A 12,037-nucleotide genomic window follows, 5' to 3' on the forward strand; every position below is an offset into this window, starting at 1 on the left:
CGCTCCGATTACAGCAAACAATCCTTTCATTTCCATCAAAGCAATCATTCATCTCAAATTCTCCCCCCTTCTTTTCCCCTTATCTCCACCACCCCGAACTCATAACCCTCGCAATTCTGCGCCCCTCATGCGCCACCCTGGTCTACCTCCTCTTCGCCGTGGCTACCGCCGCCATCAACGAGGTGGACCGGGGCAGCGGCGGCTTCTTCCTCGCCTGGTGGTGGGCCGAAGCAGTGCGTCTGCTCTCCGACTCGCCACCCTCGGTCATTCCGGTGCAGGCACCATCGTCGTGAGCACAAGCGGGGTGGCGCCGGCCGCGTCGCCAGAGGAAGCAGGTCCGCCTGATTACCATCCGCCATGTGCGAAGACGGAACGCAGTAGATCCTTTCTGCCTTCACGGATGTGATGAGACCTTGTGGTATTATGATATTAAGGTGCCATTTGCGTTTTTATCTGCTGCATTGGTGGTGATTCCTGCAGCGCATGGGAGTGTTCTTTCGCCATTTCTTTGTGGCAGATGCTCAGGTACTAAACCCAGCGCGTTCTAGCATCGAACTGTAAAAAAAATAATAATTTCCTTCTGCGGAAGATTTGACTTATTTTAAAAGTGCAATTTTTCTGTAACTCATTCTGGCTGAGTTTCATGAACCATATTTGGGTATTAAAAAAAACACAACCAAGCACAACGTGATTTGCCGCAGGTATTTAAAAAATTACATGTATATCTTTATAAATATCCAAAACCATATGTATAATTTCACTAATTTTTTATTTATATATATACTTTTATAATTTTCAGAGGATGTGATAAAAATATACATATATATATATATATAGTAAATTTGCAAAGAAATACATGTGCTTTTCGTTATTCATAAGAATATATAAGAATAAAAATAATTATAAAATTATCCACAAAAATAATAAATTTGTAAGAGTTTATATACAATTTCATATATTTATAATGCATATAAAAAAAGTCTATCCAACGAATTGCTTCCTTTTCTGCCTGGCTGTATTTGGCGCTGTACAGTACCAAGGTCCACCAGTGAACAAAGCAATTAAAAAACTGCACATCAGCTGCGTTAGCTTTAGTTTGTGGGAGACTTTGGCGTCACCGGAGCACTGTTCATCCTCCGAGACAAACATTTCAGATGAATACATAGCCTCAAAAAAGGTGGTGGTGGGGTAAATCTTTTATCACATTTTCCCCCTTTTATCATTTCTACAAAACGAAAACCATATAGAAGAAGTTCCACAAAAGTATGCCAAAATTGATGATACACTAACATTCATACACACGCCAGTGTTCCTAAAATTACCTTCCTCATTTATAACAGTCATCTGTGACCGTAACAGCAGTATCAATGAAGAACAAGTTAAATTACAACCCTAGAAACTAACACTGGCATCTGCATTGAAAAAACATAAAAAAACAATATTGACTAAATAATTAGCACACAATAGTCAAAACACATTCTGCATGGGTTGACATCTAGCAAAATTTAAGTCCATCCTGGATTTTTCCATAAAGTTTGCTTGCGCAATTTCAGCAGTAGCTTCTACGCCTTGGTGCAAACATCTCTTTAAAATCTCGAAAACTGTCTTTCGACATCAGCGCTCTTCCTTCCATAAGGATTGCTTGCACTGATACCATGGCGGCTACCATCAACTTTACGCATCTTCTTCCTAAACTTGGATGCGTTGCTCTCCAAGTCTAGATTTATTTTTGGTGGATTGCTAAAACAGAAGGATGCCGCTACATCCTATCAAACAGCCCACAATAAATCTAAATTAGTCTCAAACAGCCCGCGTGATTCTTTTAACAAGCATTCACAAGATCTCATCAACACAAGCATTAAACGTACAATACAGCCGTCACTTAATTTCTAAGAACAAACAGGTTGCTGCAGTTTAGCAAAAAGTATATGGCTATTAAATAACAATTCAAGGTTACTAATCGCTAGATTTGATGACAATTGCCATATTGATCAAATCTATTAAAAAGAAAGATACTTGACAGGAAATTTATCAGATGTCGAGTACCGTCAAGTTTTCAGGAATCATGAGATTAAGGTCAACAGAAACCTTGTGCATGAATTTTAAACAGACTTAGCCAGGTCGCAAGCAGAACCTTCATTTTACTAATATCCCTAATAGCAACATGTAGATACAAGAACCTCTTAGAAGGGAAGCATATCGGTACCTTTAGGTTGAGGTGGTGCACATCGAAGATGTGCTTCATAGAGTGTGAATTGTATGATAAGATGTAGGACCTGTATGCATCTTTGGCTGACTGATTGAGATAGTAGTTTTCTCCCACAATTTTCTCCTGCAAGTTTGTTCAACTATTTAGCTCGTGACAAAGCAATGTAAGCACAAGCGAAAGCAACTTCAAGGATATCCACAGAAAGTGATACCAGGTGCGACTGCAAATTCGGAACCTTCTTTTCATTGAACTCATATTCTTTCACAGGCACCTTGGCTTCCTGAAAGCACAGTCGACCATATCATTAATCAAATACCACGTCAACATGATGGCAGATTATTTTTGAGAGGATATTATGCCTATACCTTCAAATAGCGAAGAAATTGTAACTCTTCAGGCAACAGAAACAACAAGGCATGTCCTTTGCCACCTTCCCCACGGGCTGTTCGCCCAACTCTATGAATATACTCCTGAAAGTGCACAGATTCAGAAAGAGACATTAGCATTTGTCTACATCAGCACCCAAGCACAAATGAAAATTGCAGTTAAGCATCCCTTGTGCCCACCTTTGGTTCATCAGGGGGATCATACTGTACAATCCAGTCCTGAAAGATAAAAGGAAGAGATATATATTAGTTTAGGTTAGACAAGGTTAAGATGCAGGAACAGGAACATCATGGCAAAAGTGGAACTAGGAATATTTACCACAGCAGGTATATCCAGTCCACGAGCAGCAACATCAGTACACAATAGGATTCCCTTCTCTGCTTTGCAGAAGTCAAAAAAGGTGGTGGTCCGTTTCTGCTGCTTTTGCTTTCCATGGATATCCAAACAATCAACCTGAATATATCTTAGGAGCTCTGCGTGGTACTTGACAGAGTTGCAGGAAGAAAAGAAAACCATGATCTTTTTGGACAGGTTTCTCTTCAGAAAAGCATATAAAACAAGAAATCTTCTGTTGCTTGGAACAATACAATAACCCTGCTGCAACCCCTCCACAGTAACCTGTGCCATGCATTTTGTCAATACCATATAGTGAAACAACGGGCACGGGCAGTGACAGAGCACATCTGGAACCCTACCTTTGATCTACCATCATCAACTCCAATGTATATTGGCTTTCCTTTAAATGACAAACGTGCAAAATCTTCCACCTAGTAATGTATTGTTTGCATGGAATGAGCATACAGGAAATAAAAACTGACGTAAATATCCAAATGAAAAACACAAACCTCCTTGGTTTGTGTAGCAGTAAAAAGAGCTGTTTGCCTTTTCTGCACATTAATGACATAAAATAAGCTCACAATTAGTATTGCGCAAAATTCCATGTGTAAAGAGAGTGAAAATGAAACCAGCTCAGAAATTGAAATAAATGGCTCAGTTTAATAAGACCATCATAATTGATATATAAATGTCATGACTTGGTAATGTGTAATTGTTCAGCTCACAGCAAGAAAAATATGGTTCAGATATAACTAGAGTTTCTGTATCAACTTAAAGAAACATAGATACATGTAATAGATGGGTGAGGTTGGGAGGGGGTGAACCATAACAAATAGGAAAGCTTGAACTATGATCTCATTGATAAAGAATCGAATATTCACCGGGTCAAAGAAATATATATTCTAAGAGTGTGACTTTTCCTGCAAAGGGAAAAATTGCCCCAGAAATCATCTTAGAAAGTGTGATTATCTCAGCATTGACTAACAAACTTGAATATTATATGTAAATTAGATGGATCTGGGCATACACTGACCAGCATTGGATCAGCCAAGCTGACTGCTAATGGGCATTTCAGCAACGTCTTAAAATAGACAGATGAAAATGTCTAATGTCTGGATTATTGTCCTTGCATGGGTTTGGGGTAATAGTACGGTGTGAGGAACTAATTTGTAGCCTCTCTAATTTGTAATGATGCTTTGCCAACTATTGGGTTGTTTTTTTTAATTCTGCTGACGGTCTCAGTGTTGCATGTATCATTATTGCTTTCAGGTGCATCTTGGTAACATCTATCCTCTTTTCCCACAGGTGTTTCTGTGTTACATGTAGCTTCCTTTTGAAATATTAAGCAGACTCATTTTGACTGGAGCTTTGACTGGATATCTCTATAACTGCTATATACCTGTTCTTTTTGTCTTTAATAAAGTCAAATGATAATGTTTGTGCTCTTTAAAAATAAAAAAGACAAAGACAGACAAAACTGCGATCTTTGTTTTGGCTGGAATGCAGGTTCCACAAAAGAATTGAAATTTCACAAGTTACTGCTTTTCCCAGATTTAGCAGAATAACAAGTAAGGATCAATCATGACATCTAAAAGCTTTTACAGTTTCTACTTTATGCAAACAAGAAAACAAACAAACAACTTAATTCCTGGATTAGATGATTAATACCTCGGGTAGGCGCTTAAATATTTGCTTCATATCTTCCTCAAAGTTAGCTTCCAATATTCTATCAGCTTCATCAATTATGAGACACTGCATTCAGAAGAAGACCATAAGTAAAAATCCATATGTTCACATTGAATTAAAAAGCACTATCTTCCTATGTATGAGAACTTGAGAAAATGGGCTCTAAATCCATTTTCCACTGAATATTCATATGATATACAAAAAACCATGTATGGATAACCATGCATATGATACAAGTCATTAACTGAACAATATCATCATTGTCTGAGTTAAGGAGATAGCATATGCAAAATGCAATATACTTATAACATCCCTGTGTTATGATTATGCACATGGGATGGGAATCACTCCACAGAAAACAGCCAAATTCTCTTTTTGTTATAAACAGATAAATTCTCTCACAAGTACACACATACACAAGTTCTGAAACATCCAGCAGCAAATCTATGTTACTAATCAATATGCGAAACCAGTCATATAGATTCTGCCTCCAAAACACACCCGAAACTCATATAGGTTAAGTAAGAACCTTCTAACTTAATTTCAAATGACAAAATCACATGTGAAAGACATTATGTGAAACATAAACCGCTTAGTCAATTTTTTTCCCCAGTTCTTTGAATGACAACAGCTAACATGTTCTCCACCTCTCAGCTGCAAAAGGTCATGCCTTTGATAAATTCAAACAGCTGATCATCTCCCCAAATTTTCATAAACAACTAGTCTAAAAGTAGACAAATAACTTGTTTCCAAATTCCAATATAGTATCCTATGAGAAACAACTAAACGCTCACAGAGAAATATAAACATCAAGGTCATAAAAATTACATCAGATAAATACTACAAATTACATTGATAGAGTAACAAGGAATAAGAAACCTTTCTTTACCATCAAATTTTTATATATAAACCCCTTGGTATTTTGAAGATGGTCCAAAAGCCTGCCAGGTGTAGCTACCAATATATTTACCCCCTTTGCAAGATGCTCAGCTTCTCCTCTCCGTCCTGCACCACCTATAACCAATCCAAGAGTTTGTGAATGGTGCTTCAAAAGGTCCTTCGCCACAGCATGTGTCTGCAATATAAATGAAAGATTAGCCTGCCAGAAGTATAAAATTAAAGATTAGCATAGGATTACCATTTTCACAGTACACCATTGAGCTCAATTCTAATCAGCAAGAAGAATCAACTGCATCAACCTTTAGATCACATGCATGTCATTTGCAAGTTTCAACAGAACTAATTAGGATTACATAATATTGCAGATAGCCATAGGTAGCAATGTGTCGCACGCACATAGAGTGAGAATTCCAGTTGGTTCGTTTTAATCCTTGAGCAAACTATTTCTGCCCATCTTCCAAGACAAGATAACTAGCCTCTAATAAAGCTACATAAAGGCAATTCCTGTTCATTAATCTAGGCCCAAGTGGAAGATAAATTGAAGAGTTTTTTTAAAAAAAATTAACTTTCTGCTGGAAGATAAATTTTGTTCAAAACTACAAGATGACATAACAATCTCCCTTGTCTTCAAGTCCAACACCTTCATGCTGGAAATGGTAACGAACTTATTCAGAAGAATACCGATTGATTAGTGAAAACAAGCAAGAACGACATGTTAAGGATCAGTATCCTTTTACCAAGGTTGATTCCAGAACTTAACACATGATTCATTGCAAAACACATGCAACATACCAAATATAGACCCCTGACGTATATACATGTCTATAAAACACAATAAAAACAATTTCCTCTTAATAGGTTTTAGTTCCTGGAATTAATGGACAAAAAATGCACATAATAATTAACATTTTAACCTTTTTACCATATGTACAACTTCTCCAATGCCTTGATCAACATATCCATGATCCATCTAACCCAGGCCCCTCAAAATCATATCCCTCATATTCCTCTTATTTTGCTGAACCAAACATCAGTCAACAATTATTCCTTCAGAAGAATCAAATAAAACATAGTATCTACTTATCCTACCTCCAATTTCCCCTTTGACTCCAAGGTATGACAACTTTAGGACGCGCCTAGATAAAGTATAATGCAACAAGGAGTGCATCAGGGAAAGATAGGGTGTATATTTAGTTCAAAATCTTAAATATGATACAGAGTGAATCATTGAAAAAATGCCTATCAACGATAATGACTCAACGCACCCTAAATTTGGTCTCAACCTGGAAGGACCTTGCATGGAGCGGCCACTCTTCTCTTTCTGCCACTTTGTTTTGACCCACATAGAACTCTACACCCTCAAAATCCGAGTCGAATCAAAGCTTTGAATCATACCTAACTCATTTAAAATCTGGGTCAGAAAATTTGATCCATACCCACCCTAACTACAAAAAACATTGACCCAAACCGGGCACAAACAAGGTCGTGTTTGGTTGGGTCGCGTTTTCAGATCAGGTCAATTTTTGCCACCCCTAGGTATCATCAGCAAGTTATTAAGATATTCCAATGGAATGTGGCACCGTTGGAATACCTAAAGAAAATTGGTATTGAAAACCTTTTATTGAAAAAAAAGGTAATGGTGTTGGAGAAACATATCTAACAAGATTCATAAAGGACATAAATTGAGGGGAACCACCTTTTGTTAAACACAATCACTCCTCTGGATATTGCAATTTTATATAACTTATGCAACCAGTATGCTACATGGGTTCCAACCATTGTAAAGTTGAAGTTTCATAGGAACAGTATATGTCTTCTCTTGAAACCATAATTTTCTGGCTTATATTTTTGAAGTGACATGCATTCAAATTATGGTGTTGATCACCATTAGTATGGGTTCTTTTTCTTGATATGAGAATTCAAGTGTCTATGATGGTAAAGTAACAGTAGTTTCTTCTCAGCAGGCAATCTTGCAAGTGAAACTCTAACTGATGCTTCAAGTTACACCTTTAAAATTCAAAGATCAATATAACAAAGGCAGCTAAAAGATTGCAAAATCAGCATAGAAATAGAAATGTCGTTCATTTTAGATAAATAAGAATTTCATGAATCAAAGCTTTCCTCAGATTTCAAGAACCAAGAAAAAGATTCATACTTGAATAGCCAGCTCCCTTGTTGGACAAATTATGATAACTCCAGTTCCATTCCTAGCAGTAAACTTGATATGGTACAGCAACTCGACTGCTGGTATCAAGAAAGCTAGAGTCTTTCCCGAACCTGTCCTTGCAGCGCCCATAACCTCTTTCCCTTCCAACAGCGGCGCGATTGCTCTAGATTGAATCTGCGAGCATAAATTCCAATACAAAGCTGCTCAACAGTCATAATTACCACAAATTCTTAACCCCAAACTACAGAAATATATAAAATATAAGGCAATCCATCAACATACGGTATAGCAGCAGAAGTATGAAGCACCTAAAAAGCAAATTAAAACCCTGATTGAAAAATTCCAAGTGCGTGCGATAAGAGGCAACATCATTAACCATGAAAAATACATAAAAAACAGATTTTTCTGCGATATTCTTAACTTGCTCGAAAAACCCTAAAACCCCTTAAACCCACCCCTAAGAAAACAAGCAAATAGAGGAAAAATCTTAAAGAAGCTTTCACCTGGGTCATGTTGACGAATCCCATCTCTTTGATGGCCGTCATGGTGAGCTCGGAGAGCGGAAGCCGAGAGAAGGGATCAGAGGTCATGATCCCGGAGCCCTTCTTCTCTCCCGTCTTTTGCTTCTTCGCAACGGGAGCCTTCTCCTCTTCCCCTTCGTCTCCATGTCCTTCTCCATCGCCGCCGCCGCCATTGGCCTCCTCCTCCGAGGTCTTGGAGTTCTGATCCCCGTCCTCTCCATGCTCTTCCTCCTTTTCTACCTTGCCGTTGATGGGATTCTCCTCTTCGGCTAGAGGGTTTGGTTTGTCCTTTCTCTTCTTGGACTTCTTCTTCTCCTTCTTCGTGTTCATGGCGGAAGGACACATGGGGGCGACGAAGCGATGAGCCGCTGCTCTCCTTTTTGCTCTCTAGCTGTGATGGCCGATAATTTATGCCACAGGGGTGCCCTAAAATTTTTAACCTAACCTCATCAAACAAAACTGGCCCTTCTAACAAAAAATAAAAGCCTGGCCCAGCCCGGCCCATTAAACTCAAGGAGCAGCCACATTCGCAGCATTGCATGGAGATGAAAATAAATAAATATAGAAAATATTTTTAAAAATGTAGATATTGGTTAAATTTTATATAAAAGATAGTATCTCTTATCAAATATGTGATTTACATATTAAGTTCTAGTGTTTGTGAGGAAAAAATTTATAAAACTCTAATAAGCTAAAAAGTGATCAGTTGCAAGTTATTACAAAATTTGAAATTTATAGATAGGATATAGATACAAAATGAACATTTGGAGTTTAATTGGATTGGACTTTTCAATTAAACCCTTTGTTATGCACTCTATACACTTTATATTCTAAGCATCACTTAAAAAAGATATGCTGGTCTCTAGTATAAGATTTCAAAGGCCTGAAATCATAGTTATCATAGCCTTTTTAAGATTTTTTTTTCCTAGTAAACAATCCTTAAGAGCAAAAAGTCCATTGTTTTTTAAGATCTTTAAAACCATTTATTATGGCTGTTGAAAGTGTTGTATCAAAATATAAGCCATAAAAATTGCTTGTTTGATCAAAGAGTCCTTGCAAATTTAATAGTTGTAAAATTGTTAGTTTGAGGTTTGATGAGTGTAAATTAAGTATGAATCCAAATTAAGTTTTTGTTAACCTTGTCAGATCAAATTCAGATTCTATATATATGACCTGATTTTTTAGCTTATCGATTCGGATTAAGCTATATTCATATTTCACAATTCAATAACTCGAATAATAAAAAAATAAACTATATAGGATATGTAAATATAGGGATATAAAAAATTAGCTAAATAATTTGTCTAAACACCTTTTTTTTTCATGCATGCTATCTTTAACTCTCACCCGTTGCTTTTTTAATTCCAAAAGCCCAACTCGCACCTAGATTTTGGTTTTGTTTCAATCAAACTAAATAGAAATTTAAATATATTTTAAAAATTTTTGGATTTTCCAAAAACAAATGATTCGTATCTCATATCATACTCTTTTCATATTGCAATATGCCTCGGATTATTGTGATAAGAGCCTTTTCAGTTTTTGAAATTTTTAATCATTGACTAGTTGGTACATTGGAAGCATGTGCTAAAGAAATCCCATATCCCATTTCAAAAAAAATACAAAATACAAAATGTTAAAACATGTATCAAATTTGACCCTGCCTCATGCAAATGGTAATCAAGTTGCACCTCCTATGAATAGTAATCGATTAGCCTAATCATGTGCGAAGCAAGAGGCCTACTGATGTAGTGCAGTATCATTGGCAAGTAAGTGGTTTTAGTTATCCTATAAAATTAAAGCTTAATAAAGGCCCATAAGAGACTAGGAACTGTTCAATATTTAGAGAATCATGTGATGCCATATAAGAAACATTCAAGTAACTGAATAAACCTATAAAAATCTAGAAAATATGAACTATATATAAACTCTATGTAGCCCATGCAATCTTGTCCTAGTACTATTATCTCATTAGAAAGGTTATTGGATTTTAAGTAATTACTATTAGATCAATAAAAGAAAAAATATTTTAAAATCTATGTAACCCACGCGATCTTGTCCTTGTCAATATTTGATCCACTGAGGTCTACTCGTATTCTTTCAATAATTAAAGTATATCATGCTTGGAATCTATTTTTAAGCAAAAAGGTGAATGCTAGTAATAAAGAATATATATCCACATGCTTGAAGAGGAGAGAGATGACCTTTAATCCAACCTACTCATTTACACTCCTAAAATCAGAGATGGCATTCTTTCTTAACGACATGACAATGATACTATTTTTTTTTCTATTTTTCTTTAATATTTTGATAAAATTGCAAAGAGGAGAGAGGTTTCAGTCTCCTAACATATAGAAAATAATAATGTTGATGATTGTTACTTTTTGAGAAAATTGTTATTGCTGTAGTTGATGCATGGGCAATAAGCATGACATACATGGGGATAAGGCATGAATGATAATAGTAGAATAGTGATGGTGACAAGGGAAGAGAGAAGTTGGATGTTATGACAAACACTCTTTTAAGACCAGCAAGCATAATTTGCTACAATGCAGGATTAGGATATGAATAGTTTTAAGAGAGGAGAAGAAGAGTTCAAAATTGCATGAAAATTATAGTATTTTTTGTATGTAAGTTATATAAATTTTCCGGTGTCACTTTCATAAACGAGCGGTACTACATGTGTATTTTATAAAACATCTATTTTCAAAAACGTTTTGTGGATGATTTTGCCTTCCAAAAACATATGATATTCTAAAATGATGTTTGATTTTTTTTTTTACTTTTTATTTGTAAAAGCAATTTTGATAATTTATCGAAGAAGTGCGAGTTTAATTAATGAGGATGGCATTCTATTGTCGGTGGATCAACAGTAGGTTGCAGAATTTTTAAGAAAATCTGTTTGAAGTTGATATGACCCATGCAAGCTTATAGGTCGTTGACTAAGCGGGTTGATCTGGTTGAGGTTTATTATGTTGGTTCTAATACCTCTCTTCCTTGCATCTCGCCTCCAATCCTTCATGCCAACTCCAACAGAGCAGGTACACATGCTCACGCTCGCATGCATGGAGATATAGAAAAAATGGAAGTTCGAGTAAATTTGTAAATAGATTTTTTTAAAAACTTTATAATTTACATTACAGTCAATCTAGCATAACTTTACCAACAAACTTTGGTATAGACAATATGGATCTATTGCTACTTTAGGCAAGATGCATGAGTTTGCTTCACAAGGTGTTAGTCATCGTTTCAACCTTTGATTATATTAAACTTTGATTCCATAAACAATAGCTTAGATCGTTTGAGGGCTTGGACTTGATATGCTCTCACTTCCCTCCCATATTTGATCCGGGTTCGATTATGATACAAGAAGGCATAGAAGTAGAAATTATATGACAAGTAAACACATTTGTAGTAAATCCGCGCATACATAGAATAATTATTTAAACAAGATATGGTACATAGCCACTAGGTAATACTATTTTCTTTGACATATGTAGCCCGATGGTAACTGATGGGAGGAAAAGTGTACCACCCAACACATATGATTAAAGCATCCGAATCTGACAGCGAGCATGACCTCGGCAAGCATGGCCTCGGCAGGCATGACCTCGGCAAGCATGGCCTCGGTTGGCATGATCTCGGCAGGTGTAATCTCGGTAAGCATGGCTTGGCAAGCAGGACCTCGGCAGGCATAATCTCGGTAAGCATGGTCTCGGGTGAGCAAGGCCCGATTGACCTCGAGGTCAAGGAAGACCTAGTCAGAAGCTGAGACGACCCCGACTCCACCAATGGTCCAGCCGGTTTCTAAATCGGAGCGTCTGCCTAAAGAAG

At 36.7% G+C, this 12,037-nt stretch overlaps 1 protein-coding gene across 1 annotated transcript; it reads right to left on the reverse strand.

Moving 5' to 3' along the window:
* Positions 1 to 1,184: 1,184 nt before the first annotated feature.
* LOC103697224 (DEAD-box ATP-dependent RNA helicase 27-like) lies at positions 1,185 to 8,619 on the reverse strand. The gene is made up of 12 exons (XM_008779043.3): positions 8,189 to 8,619; positions 7,674 to 7,859; positions 5,508 to 5,693; positions 4,601 to 4,684; positions 3,442 to 3,483; positions 3,292 to 3,363; positions 2,915 to 3,214; positions 2,776 to 2,814; positions 2,575 to 2,679; positions 2,421 to 2,489; positions 2,207 to 2,332; positions 1,185 to 1,766 (listed from the first exon to the last, which is right to left on the reverse strand). Exons 1-12 carry the CDS (start codon positions 8,549 to 8,551, stop codon positions 1,587 to 1,589), a joined length of 1,752 nt encoding a protein of 583 aa, XP_008777265.1. The 5' UTR covers positions 8,552 to 8,619; the 3' UTR covers positions 1,185 to 1,586.
* Between the last annotated feature and the right edge of the window lie 3,418 nt (positions 8,620 to 12,037).

Source organism: Phoenix dactylifera, unplaced genomic scaffold (assembly GCF_009389715.1).
Source record: "Phoenix dactylifera cultivar Barhee BC4 unplaced genomic scaffold, palm_55x_up_171113_PBpolish2nd_filt_p 000615F, whole genome shotgun sequence".
Taxonomy (NCBI): domain Eukaryota; kingdom Viridiplantae; phylum Streptophyta; class Magnoliopsida; order Arecales; family Arecaceae; genus Phoenix; species Phoenix dactylifera.